Here is a 26,369-nt window from a genome sequence, read left to right as displayed (position 1 = left end):
TTACACCTGCTATTGGGGGGTAACTCCGGGTATATAGCACTTACACCTGCTATTGGGGGGTAACTCCGGGTATATAGCGCTTACACCTGCTATTGGGGGTAACTCCGGGTATATAGCTCTTACACCTGCTATTGGGGGTAACTCCGGGTATATAGTGCTTACACCTGCTATTGGGGGGTAACTCCGGGTATATAGCTCTTACACCTGCTATTGGGGGGTAACTCCAGGTATACAGAGCTTACACCTGCTATTGGGGGTAACTCTGGGTATATAGCGCTTACACCTGCTATTGGGGGTAACTCCGGGTATATAGCTCTTACACCTGCTATTGAGGGTAACTCCGGGTATATAGCTCTTACACCTGCTATTGAGGGTAACTCCGGGTATACGGCGCTTACACCTGCTATTGGGGGTAACTCCGGGTATACGGCACTTACACCTGCTATTGGGGGGTAACTCCGGGTATATAGCGCTTACACCTGCTATTGGGGATAACTCCGGGTTTATAGCGCTCACACCTGCTATTGGGGGGTAACTCCGGGTATATAGCGCTTACACCTGCTATTGGGGGTAACTCCGGGTATATAGCGCTTACACCTGCTATTGGGGGTAACTCCGGGTATATATCGCTTACACCTGCTATTGGGGGTAACTCCGGGTATATATCGCTTACACCTGCTATTGGGGGTAACTCCGGGTATATAGCGCTTACACCTGCTATTGGGGGGTAAATCCGGGTATATATCGCTTACACCTGCTATTGGGGGTAACTCCGGGTATATAGCGCTTACACCTGCTATTGGGGGTTACTCCGGGTATATAGCGCTTACACCTGCTGGGGTAATTGGTGGGTTACTGCCCCCATACCTGTGTGTGCTTTGCAGTAATAGAAGAGAACCAGCCGCCTGCTCTGTCTCCTGCTGCTGATAATAAGAACTTAATAATAAATAATAAGAACTTAAGAATAAATAATTGGTGCCAGCTGTTATATACTCCACGCTGGAGGTCGGAATACCCCTATAATATATTATACATATTACCGATCACTGACTGAAGTGGTCTGAAGTTACTATGGAAGTGTTCATATTGCAGTTACCGGCTGTGTGGGCAGGTGGCGCTGTTGCCCCTTCTAAGCGTTGGATCAGCGTTCTCCAGTTGGCATCAATGCAATAAAAAGAAACAACTTTGGAACTGAGCGCGTTGTAACGCAGGTGAGCGGATACGTAATACACATGGGGCCCATTTATCATTGGATTGCATATGCAATGTGATTTGGGCGGCATTTACCTTTTGGCTGAATGTATGTGTCACTGCGCCCTGCATCTCCAGGGACCCACAGCAACCCCACTGACCGCACTGCCCCACCCATAGGCTACAATGGGCTACCGCCACCTCAGAATGGCGCTAACCCCAGGACCCGCTGCGATGATGCCCCAAATGTAACCTGGTGTTTTGGGGGGAATTAATTGCAAATATTATATGACTAGGTGATTCATCGGGCCCTACGGGCGCTCTTCACACCGTCGTAACCCTTAATTTGTGAACGTTTGTATTTTGAGAAATATGGTTAGAATTGTATGAAAGATGCCTGTATTGCAACTTGAGTTATAGGTGAAATGTGTTACATAGAGAGCATATGATGTGGAAGGGGTGTGTATTGTTTTGTTTAATTAAAAAGCTGTTGTTTAGGTGTGTGTGTGTGCAATAGTATAGTAGGGTGTTTTTGGGTTACCGGCTTCCCACTAGTGGAGGTCACGACACAGAAAGACAGGAGGCTGGGTAGTGATAGGGGTGTGTGGGCATACGGGGGACTAAAGAGGAGGGTGGGGGACACTGTGCAGCTTCTGCCAGTGGGTGAGGGTCCAGCGTGGCAGCACAGGAGTACAGGACGGTGGCCCTGAGTCAGTGTCTCCTCCCACTGGGAGGGAGTGAGCGTGCATGAGAGCAGGAGGCTGTATAATAGTGGTATGTGGGCAAGACATTGATAAAAGTTGTAGTGCTGGTGCAGAGGACCGTGGGGGCACTTCTGGCAGTGGGGGAACCTGCAGCGCGGCAGCCAGGGACAGATTTCCCACCTAGGATCGGCACCTGCTTGTGGCTGTTCAGGATCCCCTATTCTCATGGGGGTATGTGAAATGCAGGAGCGGGGTCGCGGGGGTCTGCTGGGGGGGGAATTGCCGGAAAGGGGTCAGGGGGGTCTGCAAATTGCGGGAGGGGGGGGTGTGCGGGGATCTGCGATTTGCGGGAGGGGTTGCGGGGGGGCCTTGAATCGCTGGAAGGGGGGTTCACAAATTGCGGGAGGGGGGTTGTGGGGGTCAGTGAATTGCGGGAGGGGGGTTGTGGGGGTCCGTGAATCGTGGGAGAGGCGCGGGTTGTCGTGAATGAAGGGAGGGAGGGCGCGGGGGTCCGCGAATCGCGGGAGGGGGGCGTGGGGGGGTCATGAATCGCGGGAGGGGGGGGCGTGTGGGACTGTGAATGGCGGGAGGGGGGCGTGAATCGTGACAGGGGGCGGGGGTCCGCAAATTCCGGGGGGGGGGGCGCGAATCACGGGAGGGGGGCGCAGGGGGGGCTAGAATCGCGGGGGGGTGCAAATCGCAGGAGGGGGGGTGCCGTGAATCGCAGGAGGGGCTTTGCAAATCGCAGGAGGGGGGCATAGAGAATCACGGGAGGGGGCGCGGTGGTGCCGCGAATCGCGGGAGGGGGGCCGCGGGGGGGGGCTGTGAATAGCGGGAGGGAAGGGGTCCGTGAATAGCGGGAAGGGGGGTCCGCAAATCGCGGGAGGGGGCGCCGTGAATCGCTGGAGCGGGGGGGGGGGGGGGGTGACGCGAATCATGGGGGGTTGCAAATCTCGGGAGGGGGGTCGCGGGGTCCAGCGAATCGTGGGAGGGGGGGACGCGGGGGTCCCGCGAATCACGGGAGGGGGGTCGCGGGTGTCCGGGGGGGGGGGTTTGGTGGCAGAGGGGGGGGCATGCGGGAGTAATGGTGGATGGTGGCTGTGGAGTAATGGTGGATGGTGGGCGTGTACTGTAGCCCTGGCTGGGCGGGGGGAGGTGATGTCAAGGGGGTGGGGTGTGTAGAACGTTATACACATAGAACACTTTTCCCTGGAGGGGCGGGGTTGTGTATCCTGCTGCGCGGGAACGTTATATACACAGGGGATGAGTGACAGATCTGGCTAAATATATAAGAGATAAATAAATGGGCCCCATAGTCCGGTCGCTGCATGTGAGATATACGCACACACCAAGCAGCAATACAAGGGGGTACATACCTCTAATATGTTGTATGCAGGGTAAATACCAGCTGCTTGTGCATGTAGCCAACACATGCTGCCAGTTTATTCTCAGTGCAATGCAGCTCTGAGCTAGAACATGTGCCAAGTGTTTGCCGTGTCATAGCTTCAATGACATCATCATCACTGGTGATGCGGAGCTATAGCCACTTGCAGCTACCGGCTCCCTAACCGTTGCAGGAGGCTCACCGTTGTTTTGGGTAATCACCTGCACCGCAGGTGGAACAACGGGACAGTCCTGAAAACAACTGTCTTGGAAAAATTGGGACAGTTGGGAGGTATTTGATGCATTCCAGATATTGGTCCCCGCACCTACCGTGATCGTCGGGTAGTGATAGCCCACTGTGGCCTATGGACTAGAGATCTGTGCACGTCCCGGGGGCCCCCCTGTGCACGTCCTGCAACCCCCCCCCCTTCCCGCAGGACCTGTCCCGCATACCGAGATCTGTAGGCTCCTTAGTTGTTGATGAAACCGGACTCCTGCTGTTCAGCGAATATTGATGTCTGTCTCCCAGTCTGACCCCAGCACCTGTGCCCGTCTGCCTTCACTCCTTACCAGTCACAGACCTGAGTCAGGCTGCTCTATATGATATGCCACATTCAATTCAATGTATGGATTTCAGCACTTCCCCGACACCCGACCCCCCCCCCCCTTCCCAGTCAGTCAGACATCATCAGCTTCCTCCTCAGACCACCATTGTGCTGCCAGACTCATTACATGGATCAGTGCAAACTGGAGCATGCAAACAAGGCCCCTCCAAGGACTGCAGTGCTAGGGGTGTGGCCTGCCATAAAAGGGGGTGTGGCCTATCACCGTATGGAGTTGTCCAGCCCCCAAATGGGGTGTGGCCGGCCAGCAAAGGGGTGTGGTCAGCCACAACAGAAGAATGTGGCCAAACATCGGAGAGTGCATGTAAAGTAAAGTGCCAATACCCGTATATAAAAGAAGGGATAGGGGTGTCTCATGACCACACACATTGATTGGCAGGAGGGCTAACCAGCCCCGGTCTCAATGAGCAGGTCCTGGTTCCCCAAATATGGGGGGGGGGGGGGGGAATAGTGTGGATCCCCCGCAGGGGCGTAGGGAGGGAGTAGCCGTGCAACTCAAGCTCTGCCCCCGTCCTGCTCGCCCACTCCCTGCTGTGCCCGCTGGAGTCTGACGCTATTTTCAATTAAAGTCTCCTGCTGGACCGCTAGTCAATAGGCACTTGTAGTCCAGCAGCCAATCAGAAGCAGCATTAGCTGCTGGACTGCGAGCGCCTATTGGCTAGCAGTCCAGCAGGAGACTTGTGAATTGAAAATAAACAGCAGCTCAGTCGGGCACAGAGGGGAGCAGAAGAACTGGGCGTGTGGGGTAGCGGGCTGCATTCCCCCATGGCAACAAGCTATTTCACTCCCTCTAGGCAACGAGCATTTTCAGTCCCACTTGGCAACGAGCATTTTCAATCTCCCTTGGCAACGAGCAATTTCAGTCCCCCTTGGCAACAAGCTATTTCCGTCCCCGTGGCATCAAGCATGAAGCCCCTTGGCATCGAGCATGAAGTTCCTAGCAATGAGCATGTGGGAATTACGGTTTGTTATATAGTATGTAATGGGCATTGCGGTGTGTTATATAGTATGTAATGGGCATCATGTGTGGGATTATATGTAATTGGCATTACGTCATGTGGCTTTATGTGTAATGGGTATTACAAAGTTCGCTAAAATGTGCAATGAGCATTACGGTGTGTGGTATAATGTTAGGCGAAACCTGCCCTTGCCCCGGGCACCATGGCACCTAGCTACACCACTAATCCCCCGTATTTAAAAATCCAGCACTGGGTTCTTGGTTCCAATAATACGGGGGGGGGGGGACAATAATACTGGGAGTCCTCCGTATTTGGGAACTAGCACCGGGTTCCAATAGCCAGCGGTGTCATGCCACAGCCGGGGGATACTATTATGCAAGGTTCCCCGGCTGAACCATGATCACCCTGGTTGGTCGGTCCTGGACAAGGTAAAGCATTGGGCTGTCCGCACCACCACTGGGCTGTGAGGGGCGGGCTGATTATTGGGTGTAAAATGAAGATTAAACAAGTAACCTTGGGTTGTGCTGTGGAACTATAATTCCCAGCAAGCCTCCCCCGCGTCCGCATGAAGGGGCTTGGAGAACCACAATTACAGACAGAGTATAGGCCTGTCACACTGTTGCTGTCGGGGACCACCTTAGGATTTCTTCAGCGCCCGCAGATTTGAGACCCCTCTGTGGTATCTCAGACCTGTGGGCGCCCTGTGCGAGGACAGGGCGGGCAGTTCACTTCCGCTGACGTTAGCTGCCTGCCCCCCGCACCCGCGTCGTCAGGGAATTACCGTGGGAAAGCCCACAGTTCTCATGGGAACGCTCCTTGAAACGCTGGGCGTTCCCATATGCAAATTGCCCGGCCCGCTGCCCCTCCGCGCCCCCTGAACAAAGTTCTTTATGAGAGCGCTGTGGAAGCTTGCACACAGCAGCTGCACATGCGCATAAAAACCTACGCACAGTCCCAAACAATAGGTCCCCCGCGCTGTAAGGGAAAATAGCATCAATGTATCTCAGCATGTTGTCTTGTCCATGCTTAATATAAGAATTTAATTTCTTAATCAACAGTTGATATAAGGAGTATATAGCTGGTCATCAGGACCCTGCTCTTACATATGATATAAGGAGTATATAGCTTCTCGCTTCTCGGCCTTCTGGCTAAGATCAAGTGTAGTATCTGTTCTTATCAGTTCATTCTGAGAGGCAGCTCTGCTCCTTGTTTCTTGGACCGACAACGGTCCTTCTCAGGGCTACCGCTGCCAGGCCGAGAAGAGCGAATTGAGCGAAGACGTCGAGACTGCGAGGAGGAGAAAACATCGCCAGAAGAGGGAGAAGCCGGAGAAGACTGAGGCTCAGACTTGCTCTGCTGCCCTCCGAAGCGACTGCCGACCCCTCCTCCTCTCGACGCCGAGGAAGAAGCTCCGCCCCCGACTGCGAGGAGAAGAGGATTTCGCCTGAAGAGGAGATCAACGCACCCTAGCCACCTGGGAGAGGCAGACTTTTTTGCTCTGCCCTCTCGAAGCCTTGCAGCACTCCCGAGCTGCCTAGGAGGGTCAGACTTTTCTGCTCTGCCCTCTGAAGCCTCCACCGCTCCGGAGCCGCCGCCGAGGGTCAGACTTTCTGCTCTGCCCTCCGAAGCTCTGCAACGCTCCCCAGCCTCCGTGGAGGGTTAGACTTGCTTTGCTCTGCCCTCTGAAGCCGTGCATCGCTCTCTAGCCTCCTTGGAGGGTAAGACTTGTGTTGCTCTGCCCTCTGAAGCGTCCCCTTCATCTCCTCCTCTCGTCGCCGGAGAAGACCCTTTGCCTCGACTTCAGCTGCCCCGAGAAGCCGGAAGGATGGCCACTGCCTCCACTTCGGCCCCCCTCGCTGGGAGGAAGCCCGGGAAGAAGGGTAAGTCACCGGCCGAATGTCCGACCAGATTGGCCGGCCCTAGCTCCACTGCCCCTTCTGTGACACCACCAACGGTGCCCGCCCAGGACCACTCCAAAAGCGTCCCAGCCCTGGAGCCCTGGATGAGGCAGACCGTGGTGATGAAGCTAAAGGAGACTGATGGCCAGGTGCCGGACATGACGGTTGAGTACTTCGGCAAGAAGATGGTCCTGGAGCAAGGATTCTCTGCACCTGAAATGCTCAGCGTCCATAACTTCTTCAGAGGCATCTTCTACGCCACCTTTGCCTCCATCGCAATCTGCAAGAGGTATTGGGAAGCGGTGAAAACGGCGAAGCCTGAGTCCCCTCTCTCTCGCTTTGTGGGCAACTGCCCTATCCAAAGAGAGGAGAGGCGGGTGACGGTTTCAATGCGAAGCCCACACACAAACATCAAGGACATCGTCACTTTTCTCAGCAGATCCTGCACCGTCATAAAGGACCCCACAAGGATCCTTTACGAGAATGGACTCTGGACTGGAAAGTGGTCGATGATTGTCAGGCTGCACAAGGACACTTCGTGCCCAGATGGAGTCAAGCACCTCAGACCGTGCTTCTCCCTGGGGGGAACTGCAGGACTTATCCACTACGTGGACCAGCCACGCACTTGTCGTAAGTGTGATGGAAAGGACCACTTTGGGAAGGAATGCAAGGTCCAGGCTTGCAGGATTTGTCGACTGGCCGGTCACGAGACAAAGGACTGCCCCACGAAGAAGACCTGCAACCTGTGCGGCTCAGTGGATCATGTCTACAAGGACTGTCCAAGTAGAGCAAGATCCTACGCCGCAGCAGCATCGGGTGTGATCGTCCCTCCCAAGGTGCCACCCACACCGGTGCAGAGGAAGAAGGTTCCGCAAAAGCAAGGTGGTAAGAAACCTTCCTCCACCATTCCTAACCCTCCTCCCCTCCCTCCCTCTGTGACAGCTACTCCCATCCCGGCTGCTCGCACCACCCCCCCTCCCTCACCCTCCCGACCTGTGATCCAACCCACCCTTCCTCCCACCACTCCCTCTCGCCCCCTCCCTGTCCCTCTCCTCTCCGAGGAAGAGTTTCCACCACTTGCCCATGCAGGAAATGTACAACCGAGAAGGAAGAGGAAGGAGTTAGACAGCCCAGCTGCTGACCCAGAATCTTCCAAGAAAGCGGCAGTCGAATCGGTCGAGCCAGACCAGGACTCCCTCACCCTCGAGGAGGAGATGGAGGCCTATGCAGAGGTCTTCGAGGAGAGTGGGGTGCCTGAGCTTGACAGCCTCAACAACATCGACCAACTGCTCAACAACATCGAGACACCCCAGCAGGGAGATCCGGTGGCCGACCCAGAGGAAGCACCTCCCGATGGGAGTGGTAAAGTATACGTATCGCCACAGTAACCTTTTTCTCTTAACAAATGGTAGCTTTTAATCTTTTTACCATTAATGTAAGGAGCATTAAGGACAAGAACAGACGTCAAACTATTTTTTCCTTTCTTGACATTCAGAAATGTGATGTGTATATGTTGCAGGAATGCTCTCTCCCTTTCTCCAGGTCCTACAGGCACCTGGCCCGGCAGTGGTCCCATGGGCCGTCCTACTGGTCCGGTGGAGGTGAGTGTAAGTCTGCAGGGGTAGCCATTCTTATTAGGGGCAGCCTCTTCACGTTAGATTCTGTCCAGGAGTTTGTCTGCGGGAGATTACTCGTCGTAGATGGGTCCTGGGCAGGTGAGCCTATCAGGCTAATCTGCGTGTACGCTTCACCCTTTAAGAATGAGCGTTTGGAATTATTCCAGACCCTGCGGACCCAGCTCGCCACCACCAGGGCTGTGGTGATGGCCGGGGACTTCAACTGCCCGATTGAAGGGGATGGTCGAAGCACCTGCAACTCTGCGAAGCTGGACATCACGTCCAACCTGCTCAGGGAAATGGTGGCCGAAGCATCACTGCGGGACGCTGTGGGCTCCATGGGGGCCGGCTCCGTGAATTTCACGTGGAGCCGCCCCGATGGCTCTGTGCGTTCCCGCATTGACTTTGTGTTCACCTCCCGGGCAGTGCAGCAGATTAGGCATTCTATGGTTCCCTGCTTCTTCTCTGACCACAGGGCCATTCTCTTCCAAGGGGTTCTGGGCCATGGTTTTCCATCTGGCCCAGGCTCCTGGAAGTTGAACTGTGCCTTACTGGAAAGGGAGGAAGTACTGGCTGAGCTTAAGGATGCCTACATCACATGGAAGAATGACAAATGTTACTTTGACTGTATGTCTGATTGGTGGGAATATGCCAAATCTAACATCCGCAGTTTCTTTCAGGCTAAAGGGCGTATCCAGGCATGCGACCGTAAGAGGAACCTCAGAAAACTGCAGCGTGAGCTCCAGTCCCTGGTGGACCTCCAGCGGTGCGGCTGGGACGTGAAGGACGACCTGGACGAGACCAAAAAGAGCCTGAAAAGGCACTTTGAGGAGGAGTCCAGACGCATCGTCTTCCGTTCCAAGGTGGAGAATCTGGAGAAGGGTGAGACGTGTTCTTCATTCTTTTTCAGGAAACTCCACTTTGGCCATACGCCCCTGACAGAGCTGCGTGATGAGAATGGCATCCCCAGACAGGGGAAGGAGGGCGTGATGAAGGTCGTTCGCGACTACTACAGCGACCTCTACTCCCCTAAGGCTACATACACAGATGAGGCGGATAAGTTCCTGTCAGGTATCACTAACTCTATTGATCCTGCAGGTAAATCAGCCATGGACGCTCCCTTGGCGTTGGAGGAGGTGCTCTCTGCCGCTAAATCCTTTAGGCAGGGCAGGACTCCGGGCAGTGATGGTCTCCCAGCAGAGCTTTATGTTGCGCTGTGGGATCTCATTGGCCCGGACCTGCTCGAGCTGTACGAGGAGATGGTGGTGGAGGGCAAAATGCCTCCTTCGCTGAGGGAAGGAATGATCACGATCTTGTATAAGCGTAAGGGGGAGAGATGTGACCTGAAAAATTGGCGTCCCATCTCTCTTCTGAACGTGGACTACAAAATCCTCGCCAAGGTACTGGCCAACCGGCTGATGGCTGTCATTGGGCAGATCGTTCATCCGGACCAAACCTGCGCCATTCCCGGCCGCCGAATCGCAGACAGCCTTGCCCTCCTCAGAGACATGGTCCATTACGTGAAAGACCGTAATGTGTGCACGGCCCTGATCAGTCTTGATCAGGAAAAGGCCTTTGACCGTGTCTCCCATGAGCTGATGGGCAAGGTACTGCGTAAATTTGGTCTTGGTGAGCTATTCTGTTCGTATGTTAACCTAATGTACCTTGACATTTACAGCTCGGTGTTGGTGAACGGCTGGAAGACTGACCCCTTCTCAGTTCTGTCTGGGGTCAGACAAGGCTGCCCTCTTTCACCTCTTCTTTTTGTTTGTGTTATAGAGCTCTTCGCTGTATCCATCAGGCAAAATCAAGAGATCAGAGGGATCACCGCACCGGGTCCAGACCACCCAGAGGCCAAGTGTTCGCTGTACATGGATGACGTCACTGTGTTCTGCGCAGACCAGAGATCGGTGACGGCCCTCGTCCAGACCTGCGAAAACTTCGGCCGTGCTTCAGGAGCAAGGGTCAACCTTGGGAAGTCAGAGGCTATGCTCTTCGGAAAGTGGCACCTGTCGTCCTCCACTCCATTCCCATTCACGGTAAAACCAGACCTCATCAAGATCCTTGGTGTCTGGTTCGGGGGAGATGGAGCGGCCCTGAAGTGCTGGGATGAAAGACTTGCGACAATGCGTCAAAAACTTGGATTGTGGAGTCTCAGAGACCTTACCATTGAAGGGAAAACACTTGTGCTGCGGAATGAGATTCTTACTGTTCTTCAGTACACCGCCCAGGCCTGGCCACCTCTGGCGGCGATCTGCAAGGCCATCACACGGGCCGTTTTCCACTTCATCTGGGGCTCCAAAATGGACAGAGTCAAGCGGATTGTTATGTACAAAGATCCCCTCAAAGGTGGCAAAGGCATTCCAGACATTCCAACTATGCTGAGAGCCTTCTTTGCATGTAACTGCATCCGCAGAACTTTGATTGACAATTGTACTGGCTCTGCGGGGAACTCCATGTCCCGCTTCTTCCTCCTACCTATGTGGAGGACCCTTAAATGGGACAAGTGGGACAGCTCCATCCCTTACAACTGGACTACTCCATGGTTCTACCTGGATGTGTCCAAGTTTGTGAGGGAGCACCAACTGGAGGGATTGAAACCCGACTTGTGGAAACCTAAAAATGTCCACAAGCTCATCAGAGCCAAAGACGTCATGGAACCCATTTCAGGGCTCCCTTCAGCAACTGCCAAGTTTGTCTGGGAGTATGTGGCCTCCAAAAGGCTCACAAATAGACACAAAGACTTGTCATGGATGGCCATTCAGGGGGGCTTACCTCACCGGTCATTCATGCACTCCCGAAACTTGTGTAGGTATAGACATTGTCCCTGGTGCTTTGTGCATGAAGAAACCTCCATGCACATCTTCTGGGACTGCACCTACGCACAGTTGTTGTTGGATGCCCTAGAGACTGAATTCAAGGACTCCGTGCCCAGGAACTGTCTTTCATACCTTTCGGTATTGTATGGACTATTCCCGGGCACCCACACGTATGGGGCGACCCAGGAAGCCTGGCGCCTTATAAACTGTGTTAAGGACGCTTTGTGGTTTGCCAGAAATCGACTCATATTGAGGAGGGAGAGAATGTCCGTTCAGGACTGCCGCAGGCTGGTTCACAGCCTGCTCAGAGACTATTCCATTCGGGATAGCCCTGAGGAGGAAGAGGACTAAACCCCTTTTCTTCTGGTCCTTTCACCTTGTTTGGACTGTTTTATAAGACTTTGGGACCGTGGCCCCTTCCCCCTCACTTCACAATGTCTGTTGTTTTGTTGATGTATTTCTATTTATTGCCCTCCCCTTATAAGTGTCTGTTTGGTCAATAAAGCTTCGGGCATGTGATTCCTCCTCCCTCACCCCCTACCCTCCACACCCATAGTCTTGTATACTGTTGTGTAAATGTTACCGTTAGAATGCATAGTGCATAGTATAGTCTATAGTGTGAGTTTATCTTGTACTGTATTTTATAATATGTACTATACTGTCTGCATGTGTACTGTGTTTTGGCTGTGCTGCGACACGGTATATGTGTGATATTTGTTATTGTCTGTTTTTTGCATTCTTTATGTACAATAAAGACCTGCTTTTTCAATCAAAAAATAAGGAGTATATAGCTGGTCATCAGGACCCTGCTCTTACATATGATATAAGGAGTATATAGCTGGTCATCAGGACCCTGCTCTTACATATGATATAAGGAGTATATAGCTGGTCATCAGGACCCTGCTTTTACATATGATATAAGGAGTATATAGCTGGTCATCAGGACCCTGCTCTTACATATGATATAAGGAGTATATAGCTGGTCATTCGGACCCAGCGGTGACAGAGCCCAGACAGAACGTCCAATAGGCCTCTGACATATGATATAAAGGAGTATATAGCTGGACATTAGGACCCTGCTCTTACATATGATATAAGGAGTATATAGCTGGTCATTAGGACCCTGAGGTGACAGAGGCCAGACACAATGTCCAATAGGCCTCTGACATATGATATAAGGAGTATATAGCTGGTCATTAGGACCCTGCTCTTACATATGATATAAGGAGTATATAGCTGGACATTAGGACCCAGCGGTGACAGAGCCCAGACAGAACGTCCAATAGGCCTCTGACGTATGATATATGGAGTATATAGCTGGTCATCAGGACCCTGCTCTTACATATGATATAAGGAGTATATAGCTGGTCATTAGGACCCTGCTCTTACATATGATATAAGGAGTATATAGCTGGTCATTAGGACCCTGTGGTGACAGAGCCCAGACAACGTCAAATAGGCCTCTGACGTATGATATAAGGAGTATATAGCTGGTCATCAGGACCCTGCTCTTACATATGATATAAGAAGTATATAGCTGGTCATCAGGACCCTGCTCTTACATATGATATAAGGAGTATATAGCTGGTCATCAGGACCCTTATGATATAAGGAGTATATAGCTGGACATTAGGACCCTGCTCTTACATATGATATAAGGAGTATATAGCTGTACATTAGGACCCAGCGGTGACAGAGCCCAGACAGAACGTCCAATAGGCCTCTGACATATGATATAAGGAGTATATAGCTGGACATTAGGACCCTGCGGTGACAGAGCCCAGACAGAACGTCCAATAGGCCTCTGACATATGATATAAGGAGTATATAGCTGGACATTAGGACCCTATGGTGACAGAGCCCAGACAGAACGTCCAATAGGCCTCTGACGTATGATATAAGGAGTATATAGCTGGTCATTAGGACCCTTATGATATAAGGAGTATATAGCTGGACATTAGGACCCAGCGGTGACAGAGCCCAGACACAATGTCCAATAGGCCTCTGAGGTATGATATAAGGAGTATATAGCTGGTCATCAGGACCCTTATGATATAAGGAGTACTGTATATAGCTGGTCATCAGGACCCTTATGATATAAGGAGTATATAGCTGGTCATTAGGACCCAGCGGTGACAGAGCCCAGACAGAACGTCCAATAAGCTTCTTACATATTAAAACTGTCACCACCTCGTGCTGCGTGTTCCATGAACTCCGTGCCCTGCATGCTCCGGCATCGCTGTGTGTCAGTGCCACATGGAGAGACTGTGATGTATGCCCGCTACTGCATTACGTCTGTGTGCCAGGAATCTTGTATAAAGGGTACATGTCGTCCTCCCAGCACATTGTGCCCACATTCACGTGATGCCAGACACCACAAAGGGAGGTGAGCAAACCGCAAATATCAATAGTAGACCATAGAGCGGCTGAGCTGACGGAGGAGACCGGTGTTACTGTCGCGGTGCGGCCGGACCCGGCGCTCACCTACGGGATCAGTACATGAAATAGGTCGGTGTGGCTAATGTCAACAGCAAAAAGGTTGACGTTAGCCAACCATCCACTAGGACGTGGACGGAGAACATAATAGTGCGCTTAGTGCAGCGGTCCGTGCGAGGGGACGCGGTACACTGTGACGGTGCCCATGTCGACTTACGTCAAATTTCAGCACAAAAAATAAGAAAAACTTATGTCGACCTTAGCCATCTCGACCTATTTAATGTGTCGCCCTACGCCCTGCCGACATTTAGTGGTTAACCTAATCTATGTCGACCTTCATAGTGATCCATACCTGACCAGAAGAACTGGGGTCTTGGCTGCGGATCCCATAGGGCCTGGCGTGGCAGAAAGGGGGATGCTGATTGGCACCAATACTTATATGGGGCAGTTGCTGGGAGCTCCGGTAGCAGAGTACAGGCCTATACCGCTACCATTCTTGGTTCCTGGCTATTGTGACCTGAATGCGCCTGAGCCCTTGGTACTGCGATGGTCATTCCAGGTTTCAGCCTCTGTCTACTCCCCGGTACCTCGCCGTCTGTCTAGTTCAGATCCGGCTTGTTGTCTACTATTCGGGTTCATCCGCTCGGATGCGAATTCGCATCCTTGCGAGTGACCCAGATCCCGCCTTGCGAATGGTGGTACGCCGGCCACCATTTGCAAGGCGCGTACTTTCACACTGGCTGCAAATGGATGTTGTACATAAACCTCCAGTCGATGGTGCTCTCTGAGCAATATGTGTGTGCACTCTGAGGGAATCTGGCGATGTGAGCTGCCCGCCCCCCGCCTGCCCGTCAAGTCTGCATTAGCATTAGAACGCCCAGTGTTCTCATTGGAACGTCCATAAAATTCTGGGCGTTCCAATATGCTGATGTGCCAGTCCGTCGCCTTTCCGCCATCTGCCCGCAAATATGGGTGTGTGGACCCAGCAAACTGTTTTTTCGCCATGGGTGCGCGCACCCAGAGCATGCACAGAAATGCACATGCGCAAACATCAGCCATTTGAGAACACACGCGGCCATGCGAACAGACCTGAATAAGGTCCTATGTACAGTTATGAGGAATCTCTAGCGCACCAGCACCTGTACGAGGGCCGCGACCTGCAATTTGGGTGCAGCATTGTACAACCCCCCAGGGTGGTGGGGGGGGGGAGGGGGGATTGAATATCACGTTAGACTCCATGCAGGGGCACTAGAGTAGGAGGCCCGTGTGCAGACTTCTCTGTATGAGCCTCCTCCTCTCTGCTGGTAGTAGCGGTGTGCAGACTCCTCTGTACAGGCCTCCTCCTCTTTGCCGTGAGTAGCGGTGTGCAGACTCCTCTGTACAGGCCGCCTCTTCTCTGTCGGGAGTAGCGGTGTGCAGACTCCTCCGTATGGGCCTCGTCCTCTCTGCTGGTAGTAGCGGTGTGCAGACTCCTCTGTACAGGCCTCCTCCTCTCTGCCGTGAGTAGCGGTGTGCAGACTCCTCCATACGGGCCTCCTCCTTTCTGCCGGGAGTAGCGGTTTGCAGACTCCTCTGTACGGGCCTCCTCCTCTCTGCTGGGAGTAGCGGTGTGCAGATTCCTCCATATGGGCCGCCTCCTCTCTGCCGGGAGTAGCGGTGTGCAGACTCCTCCGTACGGGCCTCGTCCTCTCTGCTGGTAGTAGCGGTGTGCAGACTCCTCTGTACAGGCCTCCTCCTCTCTGCTGTGAGTAGCGGTGTGCAGACTCCTCCATACGGGCCTCCTCCTTTCTGCCGGGAGTAGCGGTTTGCAGACTCCTCTGTACGGGCCTCCTCCTCTCTGCTGGGAGTAGCGGTGTGCAGATTCCTCCATATGGGCCTCCTCCTCTCTGCCGGGAGTAGCGGTGTGCAGACTCCTCCGTACGGGCCTCCTCCTCTCTGCTGGGAAAAGCGGTGTGCAGACTCCTCCGTACGGGCCTCCTCCTCTCTGCCGGGAGTAGCAGTGTGCAGACTCCTCCGTACGGGCCGCCTCCTCTCTGCCAGGAGTAGTGGTGTGCAGATTCCTCCATATGGGCCTCCTCCTCTCTGCTGGGAGTAGCGGTGTGCAGACTCCTCCATACGGGCCACCTCCTCTCTGCTGGGAAAAGCGGTGTGCAGACTCCTCCGTACGCGCCTCCTCCTCTCTGCCGGGAGTAGCAGTGTGCAGACTCCTCCGTACGGGCCGCCTCCTCTCTGCCAGGAGTAGTGGTGTGCAGATTCCTCCATATGGGCCTCCTCCTCTCTGCTGGGAGTAGCGGTGTGCAGACTCCTCCATACGGGCCACCTCCTCTCTGCCAGGAGTAGCGGTGTACAGACTCCTCCGTACGGGCCTCCTCCTCTCTGTCGGGAGTAGCGGTGTGCATACTCCTATGTACGGGCCTCCTCCTCTCTGCTGAGAGTAGCTGTGTGCATGAGCTGAGGCAGAATTTTTCTGTGGGTTTCCACAGTGCTGCTGCCACCGTCGCTGGATGGAGGGCAAGTATTAGATCAATGGGTGCAGCATGTGTGGTGTTGGCCCTCCGGAGACACAAGGGCCCATGTGCACCATGTGCACTGCACCCATTATAACTCTATGCCTCTGGCTCTGCGCTGGGTCTAGCCAGTCATACATAAGGACAAGCATCCATAAAGCAGTCCAGCTATCCCCATATATTACATGTGCACTAATCACTGGTGTATCTATAATGAGTGCATTCATTTTGGTAATACCCTCTGGAGTCCAGCGGCTGCAGAAAAATAGCGTATCGGCCATGTTTCCGGTGATCTGTGCATGCGCAGTGGAGGCTGAGCGTTCTAGTGTTCAGACTCTCAGACTTCAGACACAAAGCAGCGGAGGTTTGCGCATGTGCAGTAGGGTCGGAGCACTAGAGCACTCAAATGATAATGGAGGGGAAGTGATAAAGTGCCTGGTACTTTTTCACTGGCCAATCAGCTCCTGACTGTTTAGTTACAGGCTGGGTTTAAAAAAGGACAGTCAGGAGCTGATTGGCTGGTGATAAAGTACCAGGCACTTTATCACTTCTTCATACATCTACTGCTCCCAGCAGAGAGAAGGTGGCCTACACACGGGCATCTTCCTCTTTTAAGACGTCCCTGCCACTAATACCTATAATGCAGGAGAATATTTCAGTTCCCATCAATGTAAAGAACATTTTAATGAGCTGCGAACTTAAGAAGGATCCTTCATAGCGATTGGCTAATGCTGATGCCCAGGAGATGCCGCTTAGCTGTTGCATCACAGGCACTTGCATCACTATGGGGTGTGGACTGATCCGGGGGTGCCACCCTCTGAGGGGCTCCTTCTTAGTGACAGGAGCCACGTGCTGCACTGTAACATTATGTGCAGCACTTGGCTCCTATCATAGTGAAGGAGCAGGCAATGCAGCCAGTCAGTCTCCGAGGGCAGCCCAGCATCTCTCAGACCCTGTGATAAAAAAGAGGATCAGATGGTGAGGCCATCCCTCTTTGTCTGAGGCCATGCCCTTTCCGTTAGGCCGCACACCCATTCTTGCCAATATACAGGGGGGACTTAGAGCACCCCCAGATGTCACAGGGCATAGGGACGTAGCTCAAAAACTTTAGCAACAACATGAAGAGTGGTCCGGAGATCTGAGTGACGTAAAACAAGAAAAGTGCAGGAGGAGGAAGGGTCCTGATCGTGAAAGCTTACATTCTAAAGGGGACAGAAATTTGTAGCACTGTGCATCACCTGTACATGCGTGTTCTCCATTCTGGAGCATGTGCTGTGCAAAACACGTAAGATATGTTCTGCAATCAGGCAGCAAGCCCTTAAACTTCCCCAACCTCCTTAGACCCTCAGACATGTTTTCATGGCCAGAGATGAGATTGAACTAGCGGTAAGAATCGGTAGTAACATCGCAGGCTAATACAATGCCAGTTATCCTCGCTGCCCTCCGATCACACCCTAGTGGGCAAGGGCATAACTACAATAGGTGCAAGGGGTGCAGCTGCTATGGGGCCCAGAGCTGAGAGGGGCCACCTTCCCTGTCACAGTTACAGTTGTTATATACAGGGTGTAGTTACCATAGGTGCAGGGGGTGCAGCTGCTATGGGGCCCAGTGCTGAGAGGGGCCACCTTCCCTGTCACAGTCACATGTGTTATATACAGGGTGTAGCTACCATAGGTGCAGGGGGTGCAGCTGCTATGGGGCCAGAGCTAAGAGGGGCCACCTTCCCTGTCACAGTTACATGTGTTATATACAGGGTGTAGCTGCCATAGGTGCAGGGGGTGCAGCTGCTATGGGGCCAGAGCTAAGAGGGGCCACCTTCCCTGTCACAGTTACATGTGTTATATACAGGGTGTAACTCCCATAGGTGCAGGGAGTGCAGCTGCTATGGGGCCCAGAGCTGAGAGGGGCCACCTTCCCTGTCACAGTTACATGTGTTATATACAGGGGTGTAGCTACCATAGGTGCAGGGGGTGCAGCTGTTATGGGGCCCAGAGCTGAGAGGGGCCACCTTCCCTGTCACAGTTACATGTGTTATATACAGGGATGTAGCTACCATAGGTGCAGGGAGTGCAGCTGCTATGGGGCCCAGAGCTGAGAGGGGCCACCTTCCCTGTCACAGATACATGTTTTATATACAGGGGTGTAGCTACCAGGGTGCAGGGGGTGCAGCTGTTATGGGGCCCAGAGCTGAGAGGGGCCACCTTCCCTGTCACAGTTACATGTGTTATATACAGGGGTGTAGCTACCATAGGTGCAGGGGGTGCAGCTGCTATGGGGCCCAGAGCTGAAGGGGCCACCTTCCCCGTCACAGTTACATGTGTATATACAGGGGTGTAACTACTATAGGTGCAGGGGGTGCAGCTGCTATGGGGCCCAGAGCTGAAGGGGCCACCTTCCCTGTCACAGTTACATGTGTTATATACAGGGTGTAACTACCATAGGTGCAGGGAGTGCAGCTGCTATGGGGCCCAGAGCTGAGGGGGGCCACCTTCCCTGTCACAGTTACATGTTATATACAGGGGTGTAGCTACCATAGGTGCAGGGGATGCAGCTGCTATAGGGCCCAGAGCTGAGAGGGGCCACCTTCCCTGTCACAGTTACATGTGTTATATACAGGGGTGTAACTACCATAGGTGCAGGGAGTGCAGCTGCTATGGGGCCAGAGCTGAGAGGGGCCACCTTCCCTGTCACAGTTACATGTGTTATATACAGGGGTGGAGCTAACATAGGTGCAGGGAGTGCAGCTGCTATGGGGCCCAGAGCTGAGAGGGGCCACCTTCCCTGTCACAGTTACATGTGTTATATACAGGGGTGTAGCTACCATAGGTGCAGGGGTGCAGCTGCTATGGGGCCCAGAGCTGAAGGGGCCATCTTCCCTGTCACAGATACATGTTTTATATACAGGGGTGTAACTACTATAGGTGCAGGGGGTGCAGCTGCTATGGGGCCCAGAGCTGAAGGGGCCACCTTTCCTGTCACAGATACATGTTTTATATACAGGGGTGTATCTATCAGGTGCAGGAGGTGAGAAGTAATATGTTTTACATATTTATCACCCTCAGTTGCTATATAGGGGGCCCTTACCAACTTTTGCTATGGGGCCTACGAATATCTAGTTACGCCTTTGCTAATGGCCCCTACACACGTAGCGATTTTGTGTCATTTTCTAAGCGACGTAGATAATGTGACTAGATTGCTTAGAAAATGCCCCTTCATCGCTCGCTCCGTGTGTAGGGGCCACGGCGATCCGCAGACCAGCGCGTTGCTATCACCGGGCAATGTAGATAATTCATGTTAGATAAATCTAGTCAGATCTTCAGTGTTCTCACAAATAATCCGGGTGTAACCCCCCAGTGTACTCAGCATGTAATAATAATAGAAGCTGTATAGAACACACAATAGGATATACACAATAACACCAGGAGCAGGGGTATGCCCAGACCCTGCTGCCCACAGACAGGCAGCAGACGTACACAATAATACCAGGAGCAGGGGGTATGCCCAGACCCTGCTGCTTACAGACAGGCAGCAGACGTACACAATAATACCAGGAGCAGGGGTATGCCCGAACCCTCTGCCCACAGACAGACAGCAGACGTACACAATAATACCAGGAGCAGGGGTATGCCCGAACCCTCTGCCCACAGACAGACAGCAGACGTACACAATAATACCAGGAGCAGGGGTATGCCCGAACCCTCTGCCCACAGACAGACAGCAGACGTACACAATAATACCAGGAGCTGGGGGTATGCCCGAACCCTCTGCCCACAGACAGACAGCAGACGTACACAATAATACCAGGAGCAGGGGTATGCCCGAACCCTCTGTCCACAGACAGACAGCAGACGTACACAATAATACCAGGAGCTGGGGGTATGCCCGAACCCTCTGTCCACAGACAGACAGCAGACGTACACAATAATACCAGGAGCAGGGGTATGCCCGAACCCTCTGCCCACAGACAGCAGACGTACACAATAATACCAGGAGCAGGGGTATGCCCGGTTCTCTGCCCACAGACAGACAGCAGACGTACACAATAATACCAGGAGCAGGGGTATGCCCGGTTCTCTGCCCACAGACAGACAGCAGATGTACACAATAATACCAGGAGCTGGGGGTATGCCCGAACCCTCTGTCCACAGACAGACAGCAGATGTACACAATAATACCAGGAGCTGGGGGTATACCTGGACCCTGCTGCCCACAGACAGACAGCAGATGTACACAATAATACCAGGAGCTGGGGGTATACCTGGACCCTGCTGCCCACAGACAGACAGCAGACGTACACAATAACACCAGGAGCTGGGGGTATGCCCGAACCCTCTGTCCACAGACAGACAGCAGACGTACACAATAATACCAGGAGCAGGGGGTATGCCCGAACCCTCTGTCCACAGACAGCAGACGTACACAATAATACCAGGAGCAGGGGTATGCCCGAACCCTCTGTCCACAGACAGACAGCAGACGTACACAATAATACCAGGAGCTGGGGGTATGCCCGGTTCTCTGCCCACAGACAGACAGCAGACGAACACAATAATACCAGGAGCTGGGGGTATGCCTGGACCCTGCTGCCCACAGACAGACAGCAGATGTACACAATAATACCAGGAGCTGGGGGGTATGCCCGGTTCTCTGCCCACAGACAGACAGCAGACGAACACAATAGCCCCCCTCCCCCCTATTCCCTCCCTAGATGTCAGAGCTCTATACTGCTGCCAGGGATCCGCCACCCACAATCAGGATTCAGGAATGAGACGTGAGGAAACTTCCGCTGTTTGTCCAGCTAAATATAGCCGACATGCCGATGAAACCACGTAATAACAAGTTCAATTCATCCGGCTACAGGGAAGCGGCGAGCGAGGAACGCCGGCTGGAATTCCTGGAATCAGACCAAATTCTCTGCAGATGGAAAAGAAAATTAGCACCTCCATGCAGGGTCTGGAGACCCCCCCCACGCCCCCTCCTCTTCCCGGCATCCGTATACCATGCACCCCGGGTATCCCACGGCGACGGTTAACCCTGTCACTACTCACCCTCATAAATGCCCCTTTATGCCCTTAAATACAAAATACAACTGAATGCTTCTATGCTGCACCTTGTGTAAGATAAATGCAAACATCCAGTCCTATAAATAACATGATCAGCATTGCCCAGGGACACCTCCCAGCCTGCAGTTCCTATAATGTTACCCCAGCTTCCGAGGACAATAAGGTAACCTAACTCCTCCCAGGGACGAGCCCTGAGCCAGGCCCACACCCCCGGCCGCCTCCTGCATTGGTGGATTACTGTGGCTCAGCCCAGTTTTCTTGGAAAGTTCTTGGAAATGTCTGAGTTTAGTTGTGCTGCTGTTCCAGCAGGCAGATCGCAGTCACACACACCCTGCACACAGCTATATATAGCCCCGGCTACACAGCATATACCTCCGCTGCTGCTGCTGAGAGAAGGGTACAGGGTGGCACATAGGGGACCTGACCAGAGAACCCCCCTCCTGCATCCAGCACCTGACCCCCACTTGGGAGCTGTCCCTTGGAGAGACCTATGCCTTTTCGCTCCTCCTGGACGGATATGATCCTGTGTGTGAGAGGGTAAGAGACCCTACTGAGTTGGACCTATTGGCTTATTTCGGGAACAGTGTACCCCTGGAATGTGGTTGGAATACGTTAATATGCGTCGACACGTATCCATGTATTGTGTCGACGTGTATCGGATTGTGTGTCTACTGGCGATCGCTCTACGTGTTCTTTTTGTCGCACCTACTACACCTGTAACATGTCCCCCTCTATGTTTTCAGCCCACAGAGCCTCCTGGCAGAGCAGCGGGTGTGTCGACCATCTTCCTGCGTGGGGGTCCCCGGGTTTGAGGCCGCACAAGTCATGCACCCCTTGGACCCTCCGGCCTGTCCGTCGCCTAGCTCGCAGGAGGGGCCCGCAAGGACGGCGGACCCCCAGGGGCCTCCCCCTCCTGCCCAGAACAAAGTCCGGGACCCAGAGGAAGATCTGCTCTGTATCGCTAAGACGTTCTGCTACCTGCGGGAATCTGGTAAGACCCCCATGAGATCACAGCTCCCCTGTTCTGTGATCTGCCGCCCACCCTATGTACTAATGGGGAATTATTTCCAAGTATGGAATGTGGTGGATTCTATTAATACAAGCGTCAGGAAGGAATATCAATACTTATGGGGGCAAGCAGGGAATGTTGGGGTGCACCAGGAATTGATGAGACTGACGTTATGGGCTATATATATATATATATATATATATATATATATACCACGTATACAGCCCCTTGGTCTGCGCTTATAGTGGATGTGGCTGTTAGTGAGGCGACGGTCAAACTGGCTTCAGAATAATCCGCGTAGTCTGCGTTGTTATTCTTATGCATCACATGACCTGCGCCAACGCATGTTCACCGCAGTCCTTGCAGAGACAATAAGGCAGTCAGCACCCCATCCCCAACACTGTTATATATATAGGGTCGTCTGTAATCTGGGTATAATCCCCCCATCCCCATCACTGTTATATATAGGGTCTCCTGTAATCTGGGGATAACCCCCCCCCCCTCCCATCGCTGTTATATAGGGTTGCCTGTAATCCGGGTATAATCCCTCATTCCCCTCACTGTTATATAGGGTCTCCTGTGATCTGGGTATACCCCCCCCCCCTTCGCATCACTGTTATATAGGGTCTCCTGTAATCTGGGTATAATCTCCCCCCCCCCCCAACACTGTTATATAGGGTCTCCTGTAATCTAGCACCTGACATCAGTTTACAGGGTTCAAACTCTGCAGTGCAACTACCCCCCCCCCCCCCCCCCCCCCCACACACACACACAGATTTCCTAGTAGAGACTAGAACATGCAGTAATGCGAGCAGGAGGGGGGGTGTTTGGGGGGTACACAGCAGCAGTTATATATGGGGCTCTTCATTCATCAGATTTTCAGATCAGGGGACACTTCAATACATTTGACACACATTAGGGGGGTGCATAGTATAAACTAAATCCATTTAAGGGGGTCTTGTGGTAACTTGTATACCATCACATGGGGATAACGGGCAATGAGGAGAGATGGCTACAGGCCCACGTACATCACCCACATGTAGCGTGTCATATACAAACATGGAGGACAGGCCGCAGCAGCCTGTGTGTGGCAGTGTGTAGCATTGTGTGTGGGTAGGTTACACAACTGCATTACCTGGCAGCGGCCGTAATCTGCGGCTTGTACAATGACTACTATTCACGGCTTCTTATTCCCGTCTCTGAGGGAATGTTGGTCATTATTATATATATATATATATATAAGCTTGGCATACAGTGTCCTAATTATCACACATCTCCTATGTAGCTATCAGGGGCCCAGTAACACTATGTACTGTGTGTGTGTGTGTGTGTGTGTGTGTGTGTGTGTGTGTGTGTGTGTGTGTGTACACAGTGCTCATTACTATCCAATCCAACCTCGTATATATATATTTATGAAAGAATGAAAATAACTCTACAGAATCTACATCCAGATGTCATAAAACAGTTCCGTCTGTATTTAAATTTAATTAGTCGACACAGTGTTAAATAGATTCTTTTTTCTTTTGCTCGTTAAAGACATTGGGCCTGATTCACACCTGTTACCATGGCTGCAATTTTTGCAGATGGACAAACCATGCTGCCCTGCAGGTGGGGCAGATGGAACATGTGCAGAGAGGGACATTTGGGTGTTATGTTGGTTCTGTGCAGGGTAAATACTGACTGCTTTATTCTTACACTGCAATATAGATTTCAGTTTGAACAACCCCCCACCCAAATCTTTTTCTCTCTGCACCCCCATAGAAACCTATGGGGGATGCGGCCGGCGGCGCTGCAGGGGAGATCGCAGCAGGGATCGGAGATTCCTGCTGCGGTCTTCCTTTAATACATTTCAGTGCTACTTAATATTTGCGGTTAACCTTAGCCGCAAATATTGCTTGATAAATGGGCCCCATAGTACTCCCAGTTTAGTAAATTTCCCCCAATGTGTTTGTTTGTTAGTTATTTTTTAATGGTAAATGAAATCCACGTATATGACCCTGGGGCCGGTGATCTGTCAGTAACATGCGTTTGTCAGCAAGTTAACCCTTCCGGTGTATTCCGGCCCATGATACGTCTGTTTCCTGTAGATTCTGTAATGAGAGATAAGGTCACAGAACAGTCTTGTGTGATATCCCTGTCAGACCCTAAATGTTCCTCCTTTGCTCCCCACCAGGCTGGTACTGGGGCTCTATCACAGCCACCGAGGCCAAACAGCAGCTTCAGAAGATGCCCGAGGGGTTTTTCCTGGTCCGAGACAGCACCCATCCCAGTTACCTCTTCACATTATCCGTCCGGACTAACCGAGGCCCCACAAACGTGCGCATCGAGTACGCGGACAGCCTTTTCCGACTGGACTCTAACTGGGTGTCCAAGCCACGTATACTATCCTTCCCGGACGTGGTCAGCCTGGTACAGTACTACGTGTCGTCCTGCAATGCAGACAGCTGGAAGGAGCCCGCCAACCTGACGCCACCTGCACCCGCTTACCTGAAAGAACCAGCAGCGGTACACCTTAAGCTCCTTCAGCCGCTGCACCGGAGCGGGGAGAGCCCAAGTCTGCAGCACCTGTGCAGGCTGCAGATAAACCGGAGCGTTGCGCCGGACTCAGACATGGCGGAACTGCCCCTGCCCCGGAGGATGGTAGAGTACCTACAGAGGTACCCGTTTAAGCTCTGATTGTTGCAGAGCGAGACTGGCCATCTTCCACACCTACTTCTCGCATTGGGTGCACCATGCCATATTCCCAACCATGTATATACTCACCGTATTTATTATAATTCCTACAAACTATTTTTTTCTAGGGTTTTATACTCACCCAAATAATAATAATAATATTGCCCCTAACGACTGGACTTAAGGGCGCTGTCGTGGCGCCCGTATTGCCGACACAACAGCGATGGACGTCTGGTGACGCGGCTGAATGTGCTGGCTCATTATCTGGGGGATCACATTGTCTATTTACAGGCATCTGGATTTTGGGTCAAAGAGGAGCGAGCGAGAAAAGCAGACATTGTCCAATCATTTGTTCCTCAGCGCATATGGCGGCTGACGGCCCTCCTGGACTGCTGCGCGGGTAACACTGACTGTCTGCAGCTGCCTGATGGGGCTGCTGTAGGGATTGCAGCACTTTAGTAGTTCTATACTGCTATGATATTGGGGTACACCACCTGCCAGGCTGCCTTATGGCAATAAATAGGATTTTATATGAATCTCGTTGTAATGTTGTTATTCTTCTACTAGGGTCTCCGCCGTCACTTGTACACTACAGCTGGCCACTGTAGGGGGGGGGGGACCTCAGCACCCACCCCTTTTTGGTGATCTCAGTCAGAATTTATAGTCAGTTTGGTACTTATGTAGTAGCCGGGCGCCCAATTTGCATACGTACGGTAACTTAGGAAAATCGCATGGGCCATGCGATGCGATGCTATTTTCCCATGTAATTTATTCACTGCTCTGTTAGCCCCGGGGAATCGCATCGCACCTCCTGCAAAATTGCATGCGATTTGATAGGGTGTACGATGCCATTACATAATATCATTGTATGACATACCATGAGGTTTTAGGCACCCCCCCACTATCCATGCCACCCCGAAGCGTAGCGGAACGCGTCGTCCGACCTTTTCATACCCCCACTATCCACGTCGGCGAGGTTTTGTTTTTATATAGTGTGGCAAGCCCGCGAGGGGACGCGGATTACTTTATCCACGTCCTCTCACGGGGCTCGCTGCGCTCACCATGCTTCGCGCTCCCCACACTATATAAAATCAACGCCACGCCGACGTGGATAGTGGGGGAATGAAAAGGTCGGAGGACGCGTTCCGCCGCCCCTCGCCATGCTTTGGGGTGGTGTGGATAGTGGGGGGGGGGGGGACGACTAAAACCTCATTGTATGTCATACAATGATATTATCATATAGCTAATGCAATGGCATTGTACACCCTATCAAATCGCATGCAATAGCATGCGATTTGGCGAGAGATGCGATGCGATCCCCCGGGGCTAAGATAGCAGTGTATAAATTACATATGTAAATCACATCGCACAGCCCTTAAAAAGGCCCATGCGATGCGATAATACATAAGTGCCGTCAGTTTAGACTGACTTTTATTACCGAGGGATCATTCTCTCCCATTCAGCCGCATTTGATGGGATATATTCTCA

At 52.6% G+C, this 26,369-nt stretch overlaps 2 protein-coding genes and 1 pseudogene across 2 annotated transcripts; all 3 read left to right on the top strand.

Annotated features, from left to right (window-relative positions):
* Positions 1-5,988: 5,988 nt before the first annotated feature.
* LOC146029948 (U2 spliceosomal RNA) lies at positions 5,989-6,095 on the top strand (annotated as a pseudogene).
* An 832-nt stretch (positions 6,096-6,927) lies between these two features.
* LOC146027205 (uncharacterized) lies at positions 6,928-8,146 on the top strand. Its single transcript, XM_083158161.1, has one exon. The coding sequence runs from the start codon at positions 6,944-6,946 to the stop codon at positions 8,144-8,146; it is 1,203 nt and encodes a 400-aa protein (XP_083014287.1). The 5' UTR covers positions 6,928-6,943.
* Positions 8,147-20,966: 12,820 nt separating this feature from the next.
* Positions 20,967-25,417, top strand: CISH (cytokine inducible SH2 containing protein). The gene is made up of 3 exons (XM_083155807.1): positions 20,967-21,736; positions 21,943-22,190; positions 24,382-25,417. The coding sequence occupies exons 1-3, from the start codon at positions 21,690-21,692 to the stop codon at positions 24,882-24,884; spliced, it is 798 nt and encodes a 265-aa protein (XP_083011933.1). The 5' UTR covers positions 20,967-21,689; the 3' UTR covers positions 24,885-25,417.
* Positions 25,418-26,369: the final 952 nt, after the last annotated feature.

Source organism: Crinia signifera, chromosome 8 (assembly GCF_055691185.1).
Source record: "Crinia signifera chromosome 8, ASM5569118v1, whole genome shotgun sequence".
Classification (NCBI taxonomy): Eukaryota; Metazoa; Chordata; class Amphibia; order Anura; family Myobatrachidae; genus Crinia; species Crinia signifera.
The sequence above is the reverse complement of the archived record's forward strand: the minus strand, read 5'-3'. Positions and strand labels throughout refer to the sequence as shown.